This window comes from Dermacentor albipictus, chromosome 6 (assembly GCF_038994185.2).
Source record: "Dermacentor albipictus isolate Rhodes 1998 colony chromosome 6, USDA_Dalb.pri_finalv2, whole genome shotgun sequence".
Classification (NCBI taxonomy): Eukaryota; Metazoa; Arthropoda; class Arachnida; order Ixodida; family Ixodidae; genus Dermacentor; species Dermacentor albipictus.
This window is the reverse complement of record NC_091826.1, coordinates 139,513,300-139,536,452: the sequence shown is the minus strand read 5'-3', so window position 1 is coordinate 139,536,452 and position 23,153 is coordinate 139,513,300. Positions and strand designations below refer to the sequence as shown.

General features: G+C 47.0%; 1 protein-coding gene across 8 annotated transcripts in view; it reads right to left on the bottom strand.

The window, feature by feature from the left end:
• LOC135896110 (G-protein coupled receptor-associated protein LMBRD2B) overlaps positions 1 to 23,153 on the bottom strand; it is a 390,673-nt gene that overhangs the window by 76,984 nt on the left and 290,536 nt on the right. For all 8 annotated transcript variants that reach the window (XM_065424449.2, XM_065424452.1, XM_065424451.1 and 5 more), the window contains one exon: positions 15,294 to 15,459. In XM_065424449.2, coding sequence (XP_065280521.1) covers positions 15,294 to 15,459 — 166 coding nt within the window. The remainder of the gene's footprint in view (positions 1 to 15,293; positions 15,460 to 23,153) is intronic.

The following is a 23,153-nucleotide window of genomic DNA, read 5'->3' as shown; positions in this document are numbered from 1 at the left end:
CACAGATGACGGTATTTGTGGTACCGTTCTAGTGGTTGATGTCATAGGCATGAGGATGCCTAGTATAGTACATTCTAGTCGTAGTGTCCACAAGGTGAGGAGTGCGGAGGTTAACACTAAGGGCGAAGTAGGTAAGAAAATGTGTGTCCAAGGTGGCCATACATATGTCTGAAACAATGAACCCCCATCGGAAAGTGCGTCGGAGACCCTAGTCGTTTGTGAGAGAGTGCTGGCCATATGTGATGATAGAAGAGCTGTTGGCTGCTTGAAGGGGCGCATATTTTTTTGGCACATTGACAGTCTAGTCGCGCGGGAGGAACGATGCTGACCTCTGAACCTGTGTCCACGAGGAAGTATTGTACGGCAATCCTGTCAGGCACGTAAAGCAGATGGCTTGTCGTACGACAAGAGTCGCCAGGCATCATCAGTGACTGTGGCATGTTCTCCAGTAAGAGGAAGGGCACTGACGTGTGCTGGTAACAAATTTGTCATTATACGAGCAGTATGTGCCGCGATGAGGGCCAGAACTGCAGCTGGACCGAGAAGGGAATCCATAACGGCAACTGCGATCGTGCTGGCGACGGTGGAGCGATGACTGTAGTGAAGTAATGATCTCAGCAAGTTTGCCGATCATTTGCTCAAGGCGAGACTGCCGATCTTCAAGGTGTGACAGTGAAATGGTTATTGTTGCCACAGTACCTCTTGCTGAATAATCAGCGATGCTGTCGGCTATCTCGCCAAGATTTTCAAGGGACATGTTTTCTGGTGTGATAGCCAAGGCGACCACCAGCTTCTGCGGCAGGCGCTGAAGGAACAGTTCACACAACAGTGGGCTGTTGCACCCAGTCTACAGCCACTGAGAAGCCGCCTCAAAAGATCTAGAGTTTCCAACGCTTGCCGGTCGCTGAGCTCCTCTTCGTTGAGAAGCTGCTGGAGGCACCTGCGCACAGACCGGGTTTGTGTTGCAGCAATGTCGCTTTGAAGTGGTGATGGGGTGGTGTTGTGGGGTGCATCCACATCTTGCAACTCCTCAACCACCTCTGCAGATAGTGCCAAGAGAGCGCAGAGGAACCTTGCACACTGTGAGGTAATGTACCGAAGGTCGACGATGGCCTCCACCTGAGTAAACTAGGCTACAGGATATCGTGGCCAAAAGGACGGCAGGTGAATCTGGACCGTGGCAAGGCCCTCTGTGCTGGTTGTCAGTCTCCTGTTTGTGGCCTCGTCCATGACAACGTGCTCGCCGTACAATCATGTGCAGGCTACCACATTGTAGGGTCCGAGGTTAAGTACACTACAACAATGTATAAGTGAATGAGCGAAAGACCTGATAACCATTTGGACCGATGGCAGGAGCAGAAGCTTTTTTTTTTTATTCTTCCCTTTCCTGTAATCTCGCAGCTCACAGCAGGAGACACACGCGCTGAAGCGAGCCATATATAAAAGGCGACCAAGGAGCATGACGATGGCTGCTAGAGACAACAACCAGAACTAATTTCATCACCTTTTTTGCAAAGTTTGTTTTGGTGTATTAGTTGCAAAAGCTTCAAATAATACAACTGCTCTGCCCGTAATATAGTATGCTTTGTAATGAGGGGATTGAGGTGCCTTCCCGCGTGTCATTCCTCAGCTCGTGCACTGTGCTTAACTTGAGCTCAGGGAACTATCGCCACAATGGCAACATAGCGGACACTGATAGCGCGCCGGAGCTAATTCCCCATGCAAACCATGCTTCTCCCTCCTGATGTCGAGTCACTGGACCTCTCTGATTATCAGTCCCTGACAGTCCTCGACTGCTTTGGAAGCTCCCTGCCAGAATTGCGTTCGGTTTTTGCAGACTGTCCCGCAGACCCTCGGAGCTGTCAGCAGATTTTTGGTCAGACCAGTGCAAGCAGCTAGCAGATGACAGTTGTCTGAAAAAGATATGCAGGGTGTTTGCCACTCCCCAGACAACACAAGACATCCTGCGGATGTTTTGGTGCTGTCGATGGAGGTATGGTGCTGTCAATGGAGACGTCGACAGCACCATGCCCACAATGAATTTTAAGCACATCTACTGCCAGATTTATCACAAAGCTAACTTGACATATATCCAAGCAACATCTTCAGCAGGATTTCTCGGGACGTTGCTTCCAGGTGCGTTTATTTGGGGAGCTTTATGTTTGCCCAAATGAATTTGAGTACAGTTAAACCTTGATATAACGAACTTCAATATAATGAAATTCTCAATATAACAAAGTATTTAACTTTCAATCACCTCTTCTCAGTAGAATACAATGTATTTAGAACCTCAATATGACAAATTGTGTTTGTATACGAGTTCAGTGTAATGACATTTCCCTGCCGCCGCAAAGGAATGTTGAGACAATAAATGGAAACTTTCGCGGAGACAGACGGTCAAATGATTGAATTACAAATGGCTGCTTGCAAATGCACCTCTCAAATCGCACGCAGCGTGGCAAGAGCAACTGCTGAAGTGGAGCCACATCATGTTCCGTGTAAAGTCCAAGTGCGGTAAGATCCTATCGCGCCCCATGTACTTTAGGTGTGAGTGAAAGCGTGCGAGGATGAGATAAGAAAGACAGTGGCTTCACAAATGCTGCCGCACTGCGTGAGCATAGGTAAAGATGGGGAGGGGAGCAAGCTCGCAATAACATGATGAAGCGCACACAATGGGGAAGGGGGGCGGAGTGGGGGTAGGGAGGTGCATGTCTCGGCCATGGTTGCGCATGGTTGTAAGCGTGACTGAGCACATATGCAGCGGCATATGCTTCGTTAGAGGTAATCTGCCGCATGTGCAAGAGTGGGCATGCCGAGACTGCGTGGCACCATGTAAGCTGTCTTACCACGCTTTTAGTATTGGAGGTTGCATAATCTCGAGTTTCGGTGACTCGTTGGAGAGAGAAGCAGACGAAGCATTCGCTTTCCGCTGCCAGCACTTTTCCTGACAGCGTCGTCCTAGTGCGGGCAACGCTATCAGCTGCAGGGCCACCACCACCACCATCATCATCATCATCATCAGCCTGGTTACGCCCACTGCAGGGCAAAGGCTTCTCCCATACTTCTCCAACAACCCCGGTCATGTACTAATTCTGGCCATGTCGTCCCTGCAAACTTCTTAATCTCATCCGCCCACCTAACTTTCTGCCGCCCCCTGCTACGCTTTCCTTCTCTTGGAAACCAGGGGTGCGATCGCGCAAACGGCTCGCTTTTCCGTTCTCTCGCTTGCCCTCTCGTGATTCGTTGCCGCCCGCGCGTTTCGTCACGGCCGCCATTGCGCCGGGGGGGACTACAAAATGCGTTTACGTCAGACTCCTGTCAATCATTCCAAAACCAAGTGGAATCGGCCGCTAGTGTGGAACGGTCGACAAGGGCATTCGTTTCGAAGAATGAATCGCCGTTGCCATAGCAGCGCTAGTAGCAGACGAAGCGCCTGTCGTCTGCTCGTAATGTTGTCGCTCACGGAACATGGCTGGCCCTGTTGGGGGTCCAGTTCTTAGAAATTAAAGCGCGATCCGCCATTGCAGGACGTTAGCGAAGGTAATTATTGAAAACAAGTGTGATCACAGTGAAATTAAATGTTGTGCCTGCGCTGTGATAAATATAACTAGTGTTCTTCTTTTTAATGTTGTTTGATCTGAGCTCATTTGTCGAGAATGGTCGCCGTTTTATGTTGTGCTCAGAGAATCGCGTTCATTGTTTGGCAGTTTGGCGCTCACGAGTCACGATGGCCGCTCCTATTATCGCGCATATGGAGTCTCTCGGGCAGCGTCGGCGACGCATCTTTCGGGACGCATTTGACGAGCTTAGCGAGGAAGAGTTCCGCGAGCACTTCAGGCTCTTAAAGAGCACTGTGCGGTGGCTCTGCGAGCAATTGGAAGACGCCATCGGTGGCCTTCGGACCGGTGGCATCACGACGCTAGACAAGGTGCCTTGTGCTCTCCGTTTCTTCGCGACGGGGAGCTTCCAAAGATCCATCGGCAGCGAAGAATTCGTATCCATAGGGCAGGCTTCCGTGAGCGAGACCATTCATGCAGTTGCGGAAACAGTAACCGTGGTGGGCTGGCAACAGGGTTGGGTGAGCTTCCCGTTGACAACGGCCGGCAAGGCTAGTGCAAAGGCGGCCTTTGCGGGTCGCGGCCGCATTCCCGGTGTAGTGGCCTGGGCCGCTATTTTGTAGCAATGCCTTATGCCTTATTCTATGCTATTCTTATCATCCACCACACGCGGCCGCCTGATCCCGTTGATAATGTGGGCAGACCGTCGCTCTGACCACTGGCTTAGCGCAAAACGCCTGAAAAAGCATAGAATTGGAAAAGGCATCACTACAAAATACCGGCCCTGTGTCGACGAGACGCTCTTGGGTTGGCGCGTGCGATGTCCGCACAAGGTACGGGTGGCCCTCTATGAATGCGACCAACAGTTCGCGTTGGTGCGGCGACACGTGCGGGTCAAGTCTTAGATTTTTGTGCGACGACATAACGATTCGCAGTCGATGAACAGTGATCGCCAATTGAACTGCGCGCTCCTGCCAATTTGTTTTGGCGTGTGCGATACCACCTAGCGGACTAAACCAAAATATATGCCGCTTAAATTAGTTTTCTTCTCTCGCATCACATTTCCGACGCAAATTATACGTTGCAACAGTAAGAGTTTTTTTCTTATATTACGTGTTTAATTATTAAAGCATCACAAACATTCTGCACTTAAAGGGACCCTGAAACGATTTTGGCGATTTTCTACAAACGTACTGAGTCCTTAGAGTAGGTTCTTCTGATCATTAATTGATACATCTAAGTGCTCTGCGTAAAGCGTGTAATTTATTATAAGGTTTAAAAAATACACATCGCTGCCGATCGCAGCGCACTGCTCGGCGGAATTTTAAGCCGCCCCTACCCATATGATGCAAATAACCCATATTACGTCACATGGGCGAGCTATCTGATTGGCTGACCAGGGCGCGTGGTCGATAATTTTTCCAACTTTATGGTGAACAAATGATGCTCGTAATAGTTCGAATGTTAGTTACTTTGTTTTTGTAAAAAGAAAATAACTTAAAGAGAATACACAAGAATAGTTTTTTAGTACACTTCAGCACTTCCGGCACACAGCAAGTGTCGTCTGCTTGTGTTACAACGTACTCCATTTTGACGAGAGCTCCGTGGTCAGAGTCGGTCTCAGTCTTTTCGCGAGCACTATGATTCGACTTTGTTGCCTTGTGGACTGCAAACCTAGCGACCTGCAAACCGCGAGTCCAGTATTAGGGCAAACGCAAGCGCAAGGGGACAGGGTCTGGCCGCTTGACTGTGCCGGGATGAGCCACGAGATGAGCAGGAGGGCAAATGTGAACAGTCTGCACGGTGCAGCCACCTGGTGGCACAGAGCTCAACCATACACAGTAGCAGCAACGAAGTGTATTCTTTGCTGCTGGTGTGTATTTTTCGCAGGAGTGTAATCATCAACACGTTGATTTATAAATGTGAAAAATGCTTTACACTTGGTTAGAGCAATATTAGCGCTTTGTTTGACTGGTTAAGCGCTGCGCCAGCAAGTGTCTGGACCGTACAGACCGATCAGGCTGCTCACCTACGTCTACGCTAAAGTTCCTTCATCAGCTTGAGTTTATGCCTCCAGTCATTTGCCGAAATGACCAGCTTGCCTGTTTTTAGCGGAGTACCGGACACTTTCGGCGCAACGACAGAATGCTCGCAACGCACGCTGCTTCGATAGCTCTCGGTCGACGGCCAAGCGGCTAGCGGAGAGGTCTCGCGCGGGAGGGGGCGTGCTCCTAAACAACCGGAAGTAAGCGATGTGACGTCGCATCGTGACGCTAAACCAGTGAAGGCGGAGCTTAGCGCCGCTCGCTCGGCGAGCGAGTTGAGGAGGAAAAGCATAGCTAGGGAGGAGGGTAACTTCTAATCGCTTGCAGCTCCATTAATACGTAACGCTTCACTTAAATTGTGGTGCGAATGTTCTACTTAAGCTGTACCCTACGCGCCTACAAAATTTGTCCGAACCGTTTCAGGGGCCCTTTAATATATCGCCCCCGATCGAAGCCCAAATTGGTGACGCAAACTTCTGGGGCTGGGCTCGCTCGTTTATTGGCTGTGCTCTCCCTCCCGTTCTCACAAATCTTGCGGACGGCCCACTTTGTGATGTCGCAGCCAGACCAAACGAACGGAAAAGCGAGCTGTTTGCGCGATCGCACCCCAGTCCGTAACCCTTAAAGGGAAGCTGAAACGGTTTTCAATTTCCATGAATTGCTGGGATTGGGGAGAACACACCTAATAATTTACAGTTCCAAAATTTTTTCTTTGTTTTGTTAATATATGGGGCGGAAATCGCTTTCTAAATCACCCCCGCGGACAATCACCCAATCACCCCCGCGGAGCGCCGGGTGAGGTGGTTGCCAGAGGAGAGAACCGGCGAGAGTGACGTCATTCGCGGGGACCGAGCTGCCTGACCGGCGTGCTGGCATGTGCTGGCATGCCTCTTTTCGTCCTGCGCTTTACTGAACGACGCCACGAGAGATCTGCCGCCGCCGCCGCTCACGTTTGTTTTCTTTTGTGATTTTCGTAAACTGTTCTTTTGTGAAGCTGCCCGTCGCGGCAGCTTCACGTGCATGCTCGCGCGAGCATACGCCGCTGGCACGCTGCGAAGCATAGACGGGAACGCGCGCAGTAATAAATTTTGGTGACCGGACTTCGTACGTAGCTTCCACAGCGTTGCACCTGAGGTATGAAATGGAGTATAGGCTTGCCTAGTGACATTCGACGTACGGTTGCACTTATCGTGTTTACCACACGTCGGTGCTAAAACTGCCTAATATCTTTATGTCAACACTAGCATGGAGCACGCATACCGATTCTTGATCGAGCCACAATCGCAAAGTCGTCGAACCATAGTATGAATATTGCACATATAATACCTCTGGCCATCTCTGGATGTGTATGATAAGCAACTTCCGTGACTGTACCTCGCAGCACTGCATGCGCATGCTTTGAAACGCGGCACTTATGTTCGCGATCGTGTATCAACACTAAAATACACCACGGGACTTTAGACAAGCAGCGGCAAGGTGCTTGACATCGCAGAATTGCACCCATGTTTACAATCTAACGAGAAGTTAGTGCTTCGGCATTCTTCCAGCAGCAAGTTCCCAGTGATGCTTTAGCGCATTTTTTCTCCCGTCATTCGAACGTGCAGCTACATGAAAAAAAAAAAGACATATGTACCAGCTAAGATTTCCAACGCGCGAGAAGGTGCACAAATCGCTCTCGCTGTTGGCACACTAAAGATCGTCGTTGCCACCGTTACTGCCGTTGCTGCCATCATTTTCCATATCGGCTGTCGGTTCGAACATGTACGGCGAAAATACAAGCTGTCCAAGACAGCGAGAACGTTCCATAATGCTTACAACTCAGCTATGAAGCCAGAACAGAAACGCGTGCTACGCTCTGAAACGGAGCGCCAACCAGCGATTGCCGCGATTGACGTCACAGCGGCCCCGACCAATCACGGGCAACAACGGCGTTCGCACGATGCCCTGAGGCGCTGGTGCGCGTTTTCTTGAAAAAAAACAGCCGCTTGCGTTTGTTTCCGCCCTTTTTGAACCAGATATTCGTGTTCAGGAGACTCAAAACTGTAGAATGCCGCAGAGAACTCATTTTTTTCGAAAAGTGTTTCAGCTTCCCTTTAATGACCATTGGTTATCTTCTCTCCTCATTACATGTCCTGCCCATGCCCATGCAGGGCCATAGTGTACGCAAAAGCGTAGCTGACTTCGCTTAATTCGTACTGCCAAGAAGACAGCGTCGACATATCTGGCGTGAAAACATATTCGTCATGGACTAACATAATTCGTCATGGACTACCAATTTATCAAAATGAATTGTTTTCTCATTCAAATTACCTTTCTTCAATTGCCTGATAATTTCTGCGAAGTTCTACGTCTCCTTTCCCTGTAAGGAAAGGTCGAAAGGTCAAATTTCAATAGAAAAAAATTTTAATTTAACAAAGCAAATTGTCGATTTTACCGACTTCATTATATAGAGATTTACCTGCATAGCCAAAACAAAATACAAATGGCACATTGAAAAAAAGATAATGCTTATTTTGTTTTAAACACTATTATTATTATTGTAATGTTTACATGCTATAGCCGCTTGCATGCCACGACTGCAGTTTATGATGTTGGCAACTTTGCTTGGTTCTGACGATCATGTCACAAAAGTGAACAAAGAGCGGCCGGAGCAAACAGCTGCACCTTCTTCAGTTGAGTCAAACTGTGGGTCAGTGCATCGTTGCTTTCACGATGCAACACAGGTGAGGAGAGTGGAATTGGTGCCTAGATAACGGAATGCTATCACTGGGAGTACATCGCATATTCACCGTCAGAGCCAACTGAAGGAAAAGGACAATGCCACCCACTGGAAAGTCTGATGGGCACCGCCACAGAAGGCTACATCGAGCCATTTGTTTTATCTCGGCTGGAGGACTGGGAGGTTTACACTCAATGATTTGAGTTTTTTTAGGAAGCCCACAACATAAAAATGCCAACAAGCAAAAGTTCACCTTCCTGAGCTGATACGGTCCCGTGACATTCCAGTTAGCCAAAGCCCCTGTGGCAACAGCACAGTTGAAGAACACCATGCTCCCAATGAAACTGCCTGCCCTGCAAGAGCATCTTGCCCCGAAACCACCCGAACTAGCAAGACATTACGATTTTCTTCGCTGAAACCAGGCACCGGTGGAGTCGGCTGCCGGTTACCTTGCGGCCCTCCGGAAGTCAGTGCAGCACTGCAATTTCACAGCCATCGACACCGCATTGCGGGACCGTGTTGTGTTTGTCCTATACAACGAAAAGGTCAAGAGGTGACTGTTAGCTAAGAAGGAGGTGACCCTCGCCAGCGCCATGAATGAGCCAGTCCCGGCAAAAGTTGTGGATCAGGAGGTTGACCTTCTGCCCCGCTCTAGCACTGCCACAACAGAATAGAACTAGTGCACCAAGTGGGATGGAAGTGTTTATCTTCAAAAACAAGGAATTTGCATTGGTTCCTGTATTGCGCCAATTTTAAGTGACCTTTATCTTGCTCGTGTAAACAGGATACTGGATGCCAAATTAGAAAACTCAAATGTAAAAAAGATGTATAGGTACGTTGACGACTACCTTGTGCTTCTCGATCCAAATCCTAGTGGGGAGGTTTGTCTTGACGTCACGCAAGTGCTAGATCTTTTCAAGAAGTGTTTACAACCGCTCACTGTTACGCATGAAACACCACAGGATGGTACTTTGCGATTTCTCAATATAAGAATGTTTTTTGAGGGACACTAGGTGTGCTGGGCATATGAACTAAGGGTGAACAAACCGCTATTGGCATTTTCATCGGGCCACTCTAAGTTGGTTAAGAGGAGAATCGCAAAGTCAACCCTAATGAATGTGCTTAGCCGCTCATGTCCTCACAAGTGTTTGTCCAGTTTTCTGGCGCAAGTGGATCGCCTGAAACAGGCCGGTTTCCAGCAGCATATCATCCCAGCTGTGGCCGAAGGTCTCCTTAAGACTGCAAAACGCAGGCGACAGGATGAGCAGTTTACATCACCGGAAAATGTGCGAGTGAACCAGAAATGCGCAGTCATACCGTACATCCACAATATCTCAAACAGACTGAAGAAGATTGGCAATAACGCAAATGTAAGCATCATCTTTTCAGCGCCAATCAAACTGTCCAACTTGTGCAAGGCTAGCTACTGTAGTTTTGAGAAGCCCAGTTGCTGGACAAATCACGAGGAATGCTACGTTCATTGTGAGAACAGTATCGTGTATGAACTGCCCCTGTCATGCGGCAAAAAATACATCGGCCAAACGGGAAGGTGCATAAATGACAGGTTGCGTGAACACGCAAATAATGTGCGAACTGGAGGAATGGGGCATCTGGCTTTTCACTGCAGAAAGCATGGGTGCAGTCCCATTTATAAACAGTGCACGGTGATATGAAGAAGCCCCGCGCAAACAACACGTGAGATTATTGAAGCAGCGAAGATCGCTAGCTTGGGGAGCGCTTGTGTTAGCGCGCCTTCAATCAATCTTTCAAAAAAAGAATTCGATTTTTTAAACGTGACACAGAGGGTGGCCTGATGGAGAGGACATTTTAATCTTGCAATAAAAAAAAATTTGTTGGCTATGCATGGTCATTCTTTCATCTTTGATATCATCTTAACTTTCCTTTACATATGTCTCGTTGCTGTCTCATTTGATTAGAAATCAGTACATATGCACATGCATACGGTGGTGTGTGTTACCTATATATATGTGTACTGCTTCGTGGAATAAAACATTGTTGGAAGTTAGCGCTGTGTCCACGTCTTGCCACTCTTTCGCCCCTTTTCGTGCGCTAGAAAACCACAGTAAATAATGAATTGCCTTCTATTTACAGTGTCAAACAACAGTTCCTTGGAAAACGTTCTTACATCACCCTAATATGGTCCTTCAATTATATACCTGGTATATATATTCTCAGTATCTGATTGGGACAAATGGACTTGATCAGCAGCCTTTTAGGATTACTGCCGGACATCCTTAGCATGTATGCATGTCCTGATGCTGACATCCCAGAGACTTCCTGAGGATGCTTTTGCCTTGTCTGGGATATATATAAACATATTGTGAAAGATGCAGTGTGCTTCTGTATACATTGAGCATTCCTGACGGCACAATATTGTGCAGTCAGCTATCCCGTCTATTGCATCATTACTTTGATAGCCATCATGCAAGCTTTTCATGAGCCGAGAAAATACTGTAGCTTCAGTCTTCGCATTTCCTTTAGTGACAAGCACAGCGATAAAGCGCACAAGCTTCGTTTTCTTGATACGTTTCAGTAGATATGTCATGCGAATACGCTTGCTACCTTCCATTTGCCCCGAGTGTCGTTCAGTGTGTCATCTACAGCGTTGGAGCTACCCCGCTTAGATGCTGGAACGAATACCTTCGCTGCCCTGCCCTTGTACCGAGCGTCATTCACTGTGCCATGTGCAGCGTCAAAGCCACCCCACTCATAGACCGTTTTTTCATAGGCGCCGCCATATTGTGAACGCAGTGGCGCCGCCTATGAGCAGCACCATACTGGCTTGGGTGAAAGCGGTCTTTTGTATGGCAGGTATACGCTCTGTGGTAGGTTCTGGCATTTGTTTTCGCGGTCGTGCGGTCTGTTTAGTATGGGGTGCGTCTTCTACGTGGTAAACGGTTCTGTGAAACGTACTGAAGTGGTTTAATGCGTCATGGCCGGAATTTCTGCTGGCGTTGAGGTGGATGGAACACGCAGCGCGATGTGTGTGCGCATATTTGAGCCTATGATCAGCCTCGGATATCGTGTATTTGTGAATGTTCCAATCACAAATGTGACCTTATTGTAGTATTATCCTCTATTTCTAAGCTGCGGTTTAGGAGCCATGAAACATACACGATGATCGTAACAGCGTGGGTACCGTTCTGCTACGATATGAGCTGTGCTGTTATACATTTGACAAGCGTTCAAACTGTTCACTACAGGTTACATTGCGTGACTATGCTTGGTTGGATGGATGAGGTTTCCACCCATGAATAAAATAGCTTTGGCTAGCAATAGCAGCATACCTTACAGTCTGAATTAAGCTTGTTCAGCAAAGCGACCGTTTACAAACTGCGCGAGCGTCCTAAGCAGTAGTAGATGCTGGATTACAGATATCTTTGTTCTATATAGCGCATGGTTCAAGCATATGGCATCAGTGGTTATATATTTATAAACGTTGTACGGCATTAGCCCGTTTTCTCTTGCTTTTTAGAGAAAGAGGATGATAACCGAATTTTTTTTTCAGTTGTGTTCGTTCAGTGCTCTACGACGCACTCACGAGTATTACGAAAATTTGGCGCTCAACACTAGCCATCGGATTCTTTTTATGCGAACCCTCTCATATATTATGGCTGTATACAAGCCAAAAAGGCAATGCCGAAGAACACAGCTTATATATGTATCGTGCTGGCTCACCAACCGCAGTTATCGCTCTGTTGAGCAGCGCCATGGGCCTAATGCAGCAAGGCTAGGGTAGACATATGGTAATTCAAGCACACTAGACTTGAAATGCGTGAGAACGATGCCAGTGTATCACAAATATTTGATAGCACCTGCCGCTCAGATGTTTCGTGGTTGCGGTAAGTTGGCCGTGCACGAGCATGCGCTCTTATGTTTTATGTTTTGCTCACTACGCCAATCGATCAGACAGTGAGCTGATTTACCATTTAATGTTGGTAATACAGAGACGCGAGTTTTCTTTGTTAAATTAAAATCGATATAAGCAAAATAGTTAACAATTCATACACGCACCGCGACTGATAATGCGCGTCAAATTTTTGCGCCCCCAAGACATATTTCTGCCTACAGTAGTTACCGATGCACCGAAAGGCTTCCCTGACGACCTTATATGAACGAACGTGGCGTAAATTTTACAAAGTAAGATCTAAAACATCTCGAAATCGTTTTGCAGCACGTGACAGCAATACTTTCAACCAGCGCCGCGCTGGATCGCCCAAGCCAGAGAGGAGGAAATGCTCTCCACGCACGCTATCCTCCTCGCCCGATGAAACGGTCTATATGGCACGCTTGTTAGCTTCCCTTACCCCAAGCGTCGTTCAGTTTGCCATGTGCAGCATCGGAGCCACCTCGCTTAGATGCCGGCACGAATACCCTTGCTGGCCTTCCTTTTCCCGAGCTGTGTTCAGTGTGCCATGTGCCAGCATCAAAGCCACTCCACTTATATGGCAGCATGAATACGCTTGCTGGCTTTCCCTTGCCCCGAGCATCGTTCAGTGTACCATGTGCAGCGTTGGAGCCACCCCACTTAGATGCTGGCACTAATACCCTTGCTGGCCTACCTCTGTCCCGAAAGTCGTTCACTGTGACATGTGCAGCGTCAAAGCCACCCCACTTATATGGCAGCATGAATACGCTTGCTGGCTTTCCTTTGCCCCGAGCATCGTTCAGTGTTCCATGTGCAGCGTCGGAGCCACCCCACTTATATGGCAGCATGAATACGCTTGCTGACTTTCCTTTGTCCTGAGCATCGTTCAGTGTGCCGTGTGCAGCGTCACAGCCACCCCACTTAGATGATGGCAAGATTACCCTTGCTGGCCTCCCTGTGTCCCGAACGTTGTTCACTGTGCCATGTGCAGCGTCAAAGCCGCCCCACTTATATGGCAGCATGAATACGCTTGCTGGCTTTCCTTTGCCCAGAGGGTCGTTCAGTGTGCCATGTGCAGCGTCGGAGCCACCTCGCTTAGATGTCGGCACGAATACCCTCGCTGGCCTCTTTTTGTCCCGAGTGTTCACTGTTTCACGTGCAGCATCGGAGCCACCCCGCTTAGATGCCGGCACGAATATACTTGCTGGCCTCCCTTTGTCCCGACAGGAGTTCAGTGTGCCACATGCTGCGTCAGAGCCACCTCGTTTAGATGCAGGCATGAGTACGCCTACTGGCCTCGCTTTGTCCTGAGGGTCGTTCACTGCCATATGCAGCATCCAAGCCATCCCGCTTAGATGCCAGCACAAATACCCTCGCTAGCCTTTCTCTTTCCTGAGCGTCGTTCACTGTGCCATGTGCAGTGTCAGAGCCACTTTACTCTGCCGGTTCATTTGGGGGCGTTTGCCCCAAGCACAGGCAAGTGTTGGAACGGAGCCACCTTGCTAAGGTGGCGGCACAAACTCACTCAGTGGCCTCTGTATGTGCAGAGCGCAGTTCAGTGCCCAAGGTGTTACGATGCAACCACCCTGCTTAGATGCTGGCATGCATACGCTTACAGGCCTACTGTTTTCCCACATGGTTTTCTTGGACGAATGTGCCGTGGTGCAGCCTTCCTTCTCTACTATAGGCACAAGCTCGCTCACTGGCTTGTCTCTGTCCCGATTGCAGTTCGCCAATCGGTGAACGACAGCTGAGCGTCCCTGCCTTGCTGCTGGTGCAAAACCACTCACTGGTCTCTCCTTGTCCCAAGCACCGCTGGCAGACAATGTCAAATGCGAGCCACCCCATTTAGCCAACAATTGTGCCGCATTTTCCAACAACGACGTGCCTTATACGCAGCTGAGTAACATTTGCAGTGCGTGAGCCACTTCGCTTTGCCACTGCTCCGTTCGTTGATTGTGTGAATTCTTGTGCACTTGTTGTAGAGGCAACTGAACTCCCCTCCAAGCTGTTTACTGGCCCTTTAGGGTCAGGAGTACATTTGAAGAGGAAAGGCGAAACCACTGAGCATGGTCTGAAGCAAACGCCACTGCATACCGTAGCAGCACCGCTTCCGCAGCAGCACAGCTTCTCCAAGTCCTGAGGAAAGGGGTGCACATGCAGCCTAGTGCTCTAAGTGAAGACCTCCAGTTCCTTCAGCCAGGCATGCCAAGCTGCCAACACATACCTCTCCCGAAGTACAACAGTTATTCGGACAACATGAATGCTATGAAGCAACTTGGAACACTTCACCGATATCAATAGGCAATGTGGCTGAACAACAGCATCATGCTAGGCACTGTATTGCCCGTCTCACTAACAGCCAAAGCAGTATGGTGGCACCGACTTGTCAGCTACGAAGCTCGTTCGATGGAGGAGTTTATGATGCTCTTGTGCAGTATTCCTCCTTCTCGACTATGAGCACTGCATGCATTGTGAGCTAGAGCTTCGGACCCAGCAACCTGACGAATCTCTGCTCTAGTATGTCAGGGCTATGCAAGAGCTCTATCTTCTTGCTGACACAAGCAATGTGGTGCGAGCGGTGCGAGCTCAGGCTGGCTTGCATCACCACACTTTTGGGCCTAAGGCTACATCGCCCACCGGGACCCAACAAAGCACACAGTTTTCTGAGCGTTTCAATGGTGACAGGGCTCACTGCAATGGCAGCGGTACCTTGTTGAGCAGCACATGGCATCCAAAACCAAAACTGACCCTCAATGTTCCCATAATGCCCTTGGTGCCATGACACTGACTTCTTTGATGTCATCCATTGAACAGAGGCTAACGAAAGTTGCAGACCTTCATGAAAAGCCAGCTTTCTGAACAGCTTCCTTGGGGCTTCAGTGTAACAGTGGAAAAGGCATTTGTGTACACGAGGCTACATAAAAATGCCAAGTGCAAATATACAATCAAGCCACCTGTCATGGTCATTGCACCTTCACCACAATAACAGCCACGCCAGAGATTCAAGCGTTACAACTATTCTATGGTAAAGAATGGTTCCTATCATGTGTTTGCGAGCGGCCCTTTTTTGAAGGCCTCACCTACGGTGGGTCCACACCAGGAACCCAGCAGGGTTGGCGAGCGCAATCGGCGTTCACCACGGCCAGCTTCTGCGGTGCGTGCCACATCCTCCAGGTACAGGGCCTGCTCCACCAGCAGTCGCCACTGGCAGCTGGTACGGTTCTCGTGCTGCAGAGCTCGGATCACCTGCAACAGCAGACCAGTCAGGACAATGCAGACCAAGCAACCAAACATTAAAAAAAATTATTTATTCTTCAAGTTGCAGCGTTGAAAACCTGTAGATATATGTAATGTTAAGTGCCTACTTTAAATATGGTGTCCATTTTTGTCTATCCCATTTGGCTCTAGTTTGATGCAACTTTCCTTCAATGAATTTTATGGAAAGATTTGCAAAAAAATTTGTTTTTTTATACATTTTCCCACGAAGGTAATTAAAGAAAACTTTGATAACATTATGCTTGATAAACAGTACTTCCTGAATGCATTGACAAAAGAGAATTGGTCTTCTCATTCACTAACAACAAATGATACACACAAAGCATTTCCAGTCTTTGCTCACATTGATTTCCTGGGCTGACACTGCTAGTGCCTGTCCGTGCATACATCTGCTTGCACTGTATGCCTTATTAATATTGACACGATTCTCTTAAAAACAAGTGAAAAGAGACCCCTTCATCTGACATTTATCTGGATTACTGACAAATTACTACAAGCAATGCACACAAAAAAGCACAAAGAAAAGAACAACAAACTAAAAAGCAGCCAATGAACACAAACTTAGCTACACACTACAAGGAGCATCCCCACTATCTTTCTGAAGAATTGAAAAAAGGAAAGCAACAACATAAAAACAAATACAAATCGCTATAACAAATAGAATGGGAAATGGTAAACACTTTCACAAATATCTACAAGCTTGAACAATAGCGATATTTCTAGTATAATGCATGATAGAAAATTATACAGTCATACCCAGAATCTGCTATGTATTCAGCAAGTAGCAACACCTAAACCTCTGAAAATCTTCATTTATACATCTTCCGCATTCTTTTCTTCTTGTTCAAAACTACTCTAAATGGAGTCATCGTCATACAGAGTTACATACAAAGTAACTAATGCTGGTGGGAACCGAACCCAGAACCTTCGCATGCCGCAGGTGGGTTCGGTTCCCACCTGTGGCAAGTTGTTTTTTCATCCACTTTAATTTCCATTAATTTATCGTTTCTTTATTTCATTTATTAAGCACAAGTAATTTCCCCTATGTTGTCTGTGGTGTCAGTGTTTGTTCGCTTCTTAAGATATGACTAATAAAAATCGGGCCCCTCGGTTAACCCCCTTTCTTCCCGTTTATTACAGACCCACTTGTATTTTATGATTCTTTGGCAATTAAAATATTGTTTGAAACATACGCAAATTTAATACTCTTACACCATGTCAATATAAAGCTTTCAATAAGAGTATTCGACCGACTTGGTGCTAATATCACTCATTGATCAGCTAGAATTTGCTCATAATGAATGGAAATATGACAGCCACTCTTATACAGACTCGAGTTTAAAAAGATTTGCTACTTCAAGACAGCTAAGCATTGGAGAAATGCTCAGGAATGGGGAGAAAGTAAGACATAGTTTAACATACCTAGCAGCAGTTCGTAGTGTCAAGTTTGTCTACTTCAACAATCATTTGCCAACTACGGTAGAACCTCATTCACATGTTTTGAAAAAAAAAAAATGCAAGATACAGTAAAAGCTTGTTAATTCAAATTCTGCAGGGATGTTACAAAAATTCGAATTATAAAAAATTCGAGCCAATGAAAGTTAAAGAAAAAAATTGCCCGGTTAAGGCGCATATATTTTCCTACATAGCGTGAGCCCGCACACTCGCTACTTCGAATTGGTGAGAACAATGTCTATAGTTTGAAGCACCCGTGCAGCCAACGTAACCGGACGTGGCCAATGTGGTCCGATGTGCCCGACGTCGAGATGGCTGTTGCTCCATCCGCACGTTTGTTGCATGGACTGCACCGAACCACAGTGCATGGCGTGGAGAAGAAAGTTGCCTACGCCACTTTGCCGACGGTCACAGACAGCTGTTCAAAGTCTTCAAAGCGGCACGCAGGTTGAGGATCGTTCTGCGCAAGCTCTGAAGAGAGCAGCAGACAGCGTGAGTGTCTAAGTCTAGAGGGGACAGCATTTCAGCTGGCGCAGCGCAAGTGGCATAGCGTGACTTGCCGCAAACGATGTGCAACGAAAATGTTGAGCTATAAGCGCACCTTTGTGCCGCAGGCACAAGAGCTGCGCTCTAAAATGCACTCGCAAAATGCACCACAACCTGCAGCAACATTGGTCTCTGTTGTATTTTTGTGGCTGCACCGGCTGCATGCTGCCGAGTTCCACTATGCATAGAAACGGTGCCCACACGATGCTGGGATACATGTAATAGCCACGAATCTCAAAGGCTATGCTTTTTGGTACTGCAAGTGCCAATAAACATCCTGGCCGCCACGTTTCAGACATTACCTGGTGCCAGTTCTCGGCAGAACACCCCGCAGAGAAAGAGCATAGCATCTAAGGTATAACAAAAAGATGCAAGGATGTAGAGAAAAAAAAAGAAAAAAAATGCAATGTTGCATCCGCATTTTTATCTTTAAGGTCTTGAGAGAGGGAGAGAAGTGACCTGAAACAGGGGCGTTAACATGGCTGGCAAGGAACAAATGCATCTGTCTCCAGTCAGGCCTAAACAAAGGGCTGCAGATGGAAAGAGCAAAGCGGCGTCGCCCACGTGGTGATGCCAGCGTAGTCGACGGACTTTCGTGCACTAGCACTCTCCCCATCCCCAATGGCGCAGAGTTCAAATCGTCGGTGGCGGTGTGCATTTCAGTGTGAATTAGCGGGATGCATTACGCACTGGTTTCAATACATTGTTGGACGGACCGCGGCCACTACTTCGAATTATCCAAAATTTCAAACTAGCGAGCTGTGAATTAATGAGCTTTTACTGTAAAACACATTGGCTGGGAAAATGTATGATCAGAAGTCACTTAAAAATTTGGCAAGCTCAACTGTAGTTGACACTTGTGTAATGCAAAGCGTTGCATGAATTCCTGCAGCAGAAGACGCCAACACGCACCGATCTGGTGGGGCCCTAGATGCCACGTGTTGTAGTTTTTGTGGCTATGCCAAGCGCTTCAGTTTGCATTCCTCATGGATCAGCAGCTTCTAAGGGCAGAACATGCTGATGGGAAGTGTTAACTTGCTCACTTGGTGAGAACTGCTGGTGGCAAGAAATGCCAATGCCTGCCAAGCTTCCAAGTGACCCGAGATCCATGTTTGTGCTCTAAGACGGCGATGGGAAACCAAAATGAAATAGAGTTGGCAGGCAACACCATGATGCCACTAGAGTGGAAGATGACACTCACTTTGTGCCACCTGCAGCAGAAAATGGCAGCACACTTGGGTTATCCCCTCAAAGCTTGCAGTATGCTTCTAATGGCACCACACCTCACTTGTTGTGAAACAGATAGGCGAAGATGCTTATCGTAATAGGTTGGTGGCTACAGTTGTGAATGCCGACGTGCTATGACTCATGCGGACATTTGTTGTTACCAGAATAGGGGTCTGAACCTCAAGTTTGCAGACAGACGCAAGCACCACTCTTTCCCCCAGTGGAGAGCTGTGTGCCCTATTTGATGTCACTGGAAGCGTGAGGCACTCGTGATACACGCAATCCTTGCAAAATGGCTCCTCGCGTCACTGCTGTTTTGCGAAGGTTTGGCAGTTGGGTAGCCAAGGTGCCTGACACTGTTGCGTTGTGAACTGCCAAAACAGTGATAAAAATGTAATGCAAAAGGATAGAGAGTTGGGCGAGCTGGTACGGTAACATGACCTTGAACGTAGCGCGAAGTGACACAAATAGATACTAGAAGCAGACAGGTAGCGCTCGTTCTGTCAGCTTCTAGTTTCCGTCTGTGTGACTTTGCACTACAATTCAATATCAAGAGATAAAAACACCCAGGGCCTGCAGCTGCCTGTCATCTTTTAGTTGCCCAGGTAAATGGTATGAAAAGGAATGCAGGCAGGCTTGGATAACTGCTGTTCACAGAATCAAGTAAAGTTAGAATGCGAAAGTTTGCTGTTTTACTTAATGCTATTATTCATGGCAGCGTTGTTCGTTCACTTTGTAACTGAGTTGTGACGAGAATATTGATGCAGCTCTGCTTTGACATGCTTCGAGTGACACATTGAACGTTGGCCGATTTGTGCGTGCACTGTGCTTTCTCATGCTTGTTTGACAGTGCGCTTTTGATTGGTAACATTCGTATAGTGGCAAGCTTCAAACAGTTGAGTGCTTTAACACAGGTGTATTATTATGTAGCCTACTTCTAAAAAATATACAGACCATACTGTGTAGCACCTTGACTCCATGAGTTGGCTGATTCAAGAAACAAGGACTTGGCCAGAACTACTTTCTAGGGCAAAAGATGTTTTGATCGTCACCCTGTCAAGTGAAACTGAATGCTGCATCAGCAGTGGTACAGATGCCATGACCAAGTGTGAGCTGGATTCTTCTTGTCAGCCTATTCCTAGAGCAGCTTGTTACCTGAAAGCCAGCTCTTTGCGTTTGTTACCCTCCGACAAATAAGGAGATTTCACTGCTCTCCCTCTAAGTTTGTATTGAGAGAAAGCACACAAGGCTTTGCTGTCCCGTTTTTGACATTCATAAGCAGGTCTTCCGGGCAAAAGTTAAAAGCAATGCTAAGAGGCTTTGGAACAAATTTAACCTGTCGAGGCTTGCTAAAAGAACAGGGGAGTGTAAGAACACTGCTTTAGAAATACTCTTTAGCATTTACGCCAACAAGCTAAATTGCCCTCTAAGAGTTATTGTATCTCAAAAAAACACTTGGCAAAGGCATCTATAGTCCTTTTCCTGCAAGATAAGCTGAACCTTCTGGAGGTTGATAATCCTTTTAAGCTCAAGAATTCCATGGAGGTAGTCTAGTTTCCTAGTAGGCATTCTGACAAGGGTCAAACACCCTTTCTGTTATCAAGAATCTTGCTAAAGTGCACTGATACAAGCATCGACAGGTTTGGGTCCATCACATTTCAGAATGCAACAGGTGTTCCAGTTGTGAGCTTTCTGCAGCTAGGTTTGGGTCTATCGCATTTCAGAATGCAACAGGCATTCCAGTTGCAAGCTTTCTGCAGCTAATTTCACTTTACCTAGGTTCCACTTATTTACAAAGAGATGGATGCTTCTACCTACAGAAAAGCAGCGTCTGTATTGGATCCTGCCTAGCCCCCGTCTTAAGTGAATTATTTTTAAGCCAGGCTGACACACGCCTTTACAATAGGCTACAATAGTGCTCGTCCTGTCTCCTTCTAGTCTGTGTCCGTGTCACATCATGCTACAATCCAAGATCAGGTTTGAAGGCTCTAATGTTCTTAAAATTATGGCTTTGTCGATGACTTTTAGTATTTCTTGACAAAAGCCTGATTGGCTCACAATTTGGCATAGACGAAACTTTGACAATCTTTCAGCAGACTTTAGAACCATTGCGCGTGACTCACGAACTTTCATTAAATGAATCCATCAAGTTTTTAGATTTAAATATTGCTTTTCATAAACAGCAAAGGTGCTCGGGCTACCAGTCAAGATCAAGCAACACCATTCAGCCTTATGTGTCGACTAATTTGAAGCTACTCAAAAGAAGCCTCATCAATCCGTGTTTTAGGAATGTTTTTAAGGAATCATGTCCTCACCTCGCAGGAAGACTGTTTAATTCTTCTTACCTTCTTTCTGCCTCAGCCACCAAAGCTAAAATGTGGTTCGGGTAGCCAGAAGCCTTCAGGTGATCAACTTGCTCTGAAAACTTGCTCTGTGCTTTTCAGAGCAAGTTGGTCGCCTGAAGACTTCTGGCTACCCTATGCTACCCTATGCTCCACAAAAAGATTGCATTGTGAACCACAAAGAGAAATTTGTTCAGTGCAAGAAAGAGTTGACATAGTGCTGCTTTATGTGAAAGTGCACATACAGGGCAAACCACTCGTTGCATGAATGAGCAGCTCAGGCAACACTGCAATAATGTCAAGAACAGAACTAATGTACATTTTGTCACACACTGCAAAAAAGTGCACCTTCCCTGCAAAATTTGATAGCTGTACTGTTTTTGCTTGCAATTGCAATCAATGGCCAAGAGTCATTAGTAAGGAGAAGATGACACACGAAGAACAATAAAAATGTGTCAGTGTATTTTTGGATGCCACATGAGTGCAGTGCACATGCTAAAGTGTGAGCACACACACATGATGACAGGGATTCAAATTCCTTTCTTTCGTCCTTGCAGAGGAGGGACTACCCAAAGTCATTTTGGAGCAAATTTTGCAGCAAGTAAAATTACGTTTTGGAGCAGTTTGCAGCAGATAAATATGCCCTTTAAAGCAGCTTGGAGCAGACTAAATTTGTAGCAGATAAAATTTCATTACGAAGCAGTTTGGAGCAAGTCAGTGTAAATTTTGGTGGAATAATGAAATACGGAATATTGCAGCGCACTTCAAAACCACGACGAAACACAGAATAAATCAACATGAGCACTGTACTGCAACTGTCTTAAGCAACATCTTCAGCTAACATTGAAGCATATTACCCTGATACTGAAACTGTTGTGTACATGCAAATTTTGCTAATAGTGCATGTAGATATTTTATCTAGTGGTAGCAATCACAAAAACATGCATTCTGCAATAGTGAGTCTGAAATTTCAAAAAGTTGCCCAATACATTTTTCTTTAATGTCTCGACAGTATGCATGAAGTGCTTGGAAATGCACTTCAACAACAGACTGTATGGAGAAACCCGAGTTGAGTTATGAACTACGGTGGTTTATTGAAAGCCATTTCTATAAACTAGACTAAAGTCACTCCAAAGCCCCTAATGCTTAACTTTCAGGTATAACGTAAAAGTATTCCAATTGGTTTTCATTCTGAATCTGCCATCAGCACTTCGCGATAGGTCAAATGACTTAGGCTTCACCCATATGGGCATAAAAATAGATTTCAATACTTTTACGTTATACCGGCCCTAAGAACATAAACACTCGCCCCCTGAACTTGCTGCAGTGGGCGCATCCCTAATATCCAGTTCACTCGCAGTGCCCTCAGCCTACCCTTTTGCGATAGCAATTACATGGATACTTCAGGCGCATTTCTGCCATTGCCGCATGCCATATGTGCGAGTGAAAACGTGCGAGGGTAAACCAACAATGGCGGTTCAATCTTGGGCATACAAGGGCGGAAAGCAAAGAGGGGGTCCTACTCCGGTGACAGCTGCATATGGCGCGGCCGTGCTGGCTCTATGGGGCTGATGAGGTGGAGTTTTGAACGCACCGTGGCACAACCTGGCGGCGGTCAACGAAGTTGGCTAGATAGTACAGAAAATACGCTGCCCCATAGAGTAACACGGGTCTCACTCGTTTTGTGCTTTGTTTTGAGTTCTGTGCGTAGTTCTCACACCCAAAAAGTGTTCAACATGTACGTAGGGCCCTGTGCGCTACCGAATGCAGCACAGGTCATGGAATGCAGGTGCTTTCTGTCCGAAAAACTGTGCTGAAGGCAGGCGGACCTGCTGATTTGGTAGCAAACTCTATGCAAATATACGCCAGACTACGCCGAGCACCGCACAGTCCCCAAGCATTGTCAACACCGTTATTGATGCATGGTGAATTGTCATGAGGGTCATGGGCCTGACACAGTGCAATTTTCAAAATACTGTGCGATGACTTAGTGGCGAGTGACAAAACTGGCTAGGGAGTACGCAAATCACAGCTCTCTGCATTAAGTTACGCGGTCACTGGGCTGTATACAGCCGGTCTCGCTTGTTTTGTGCA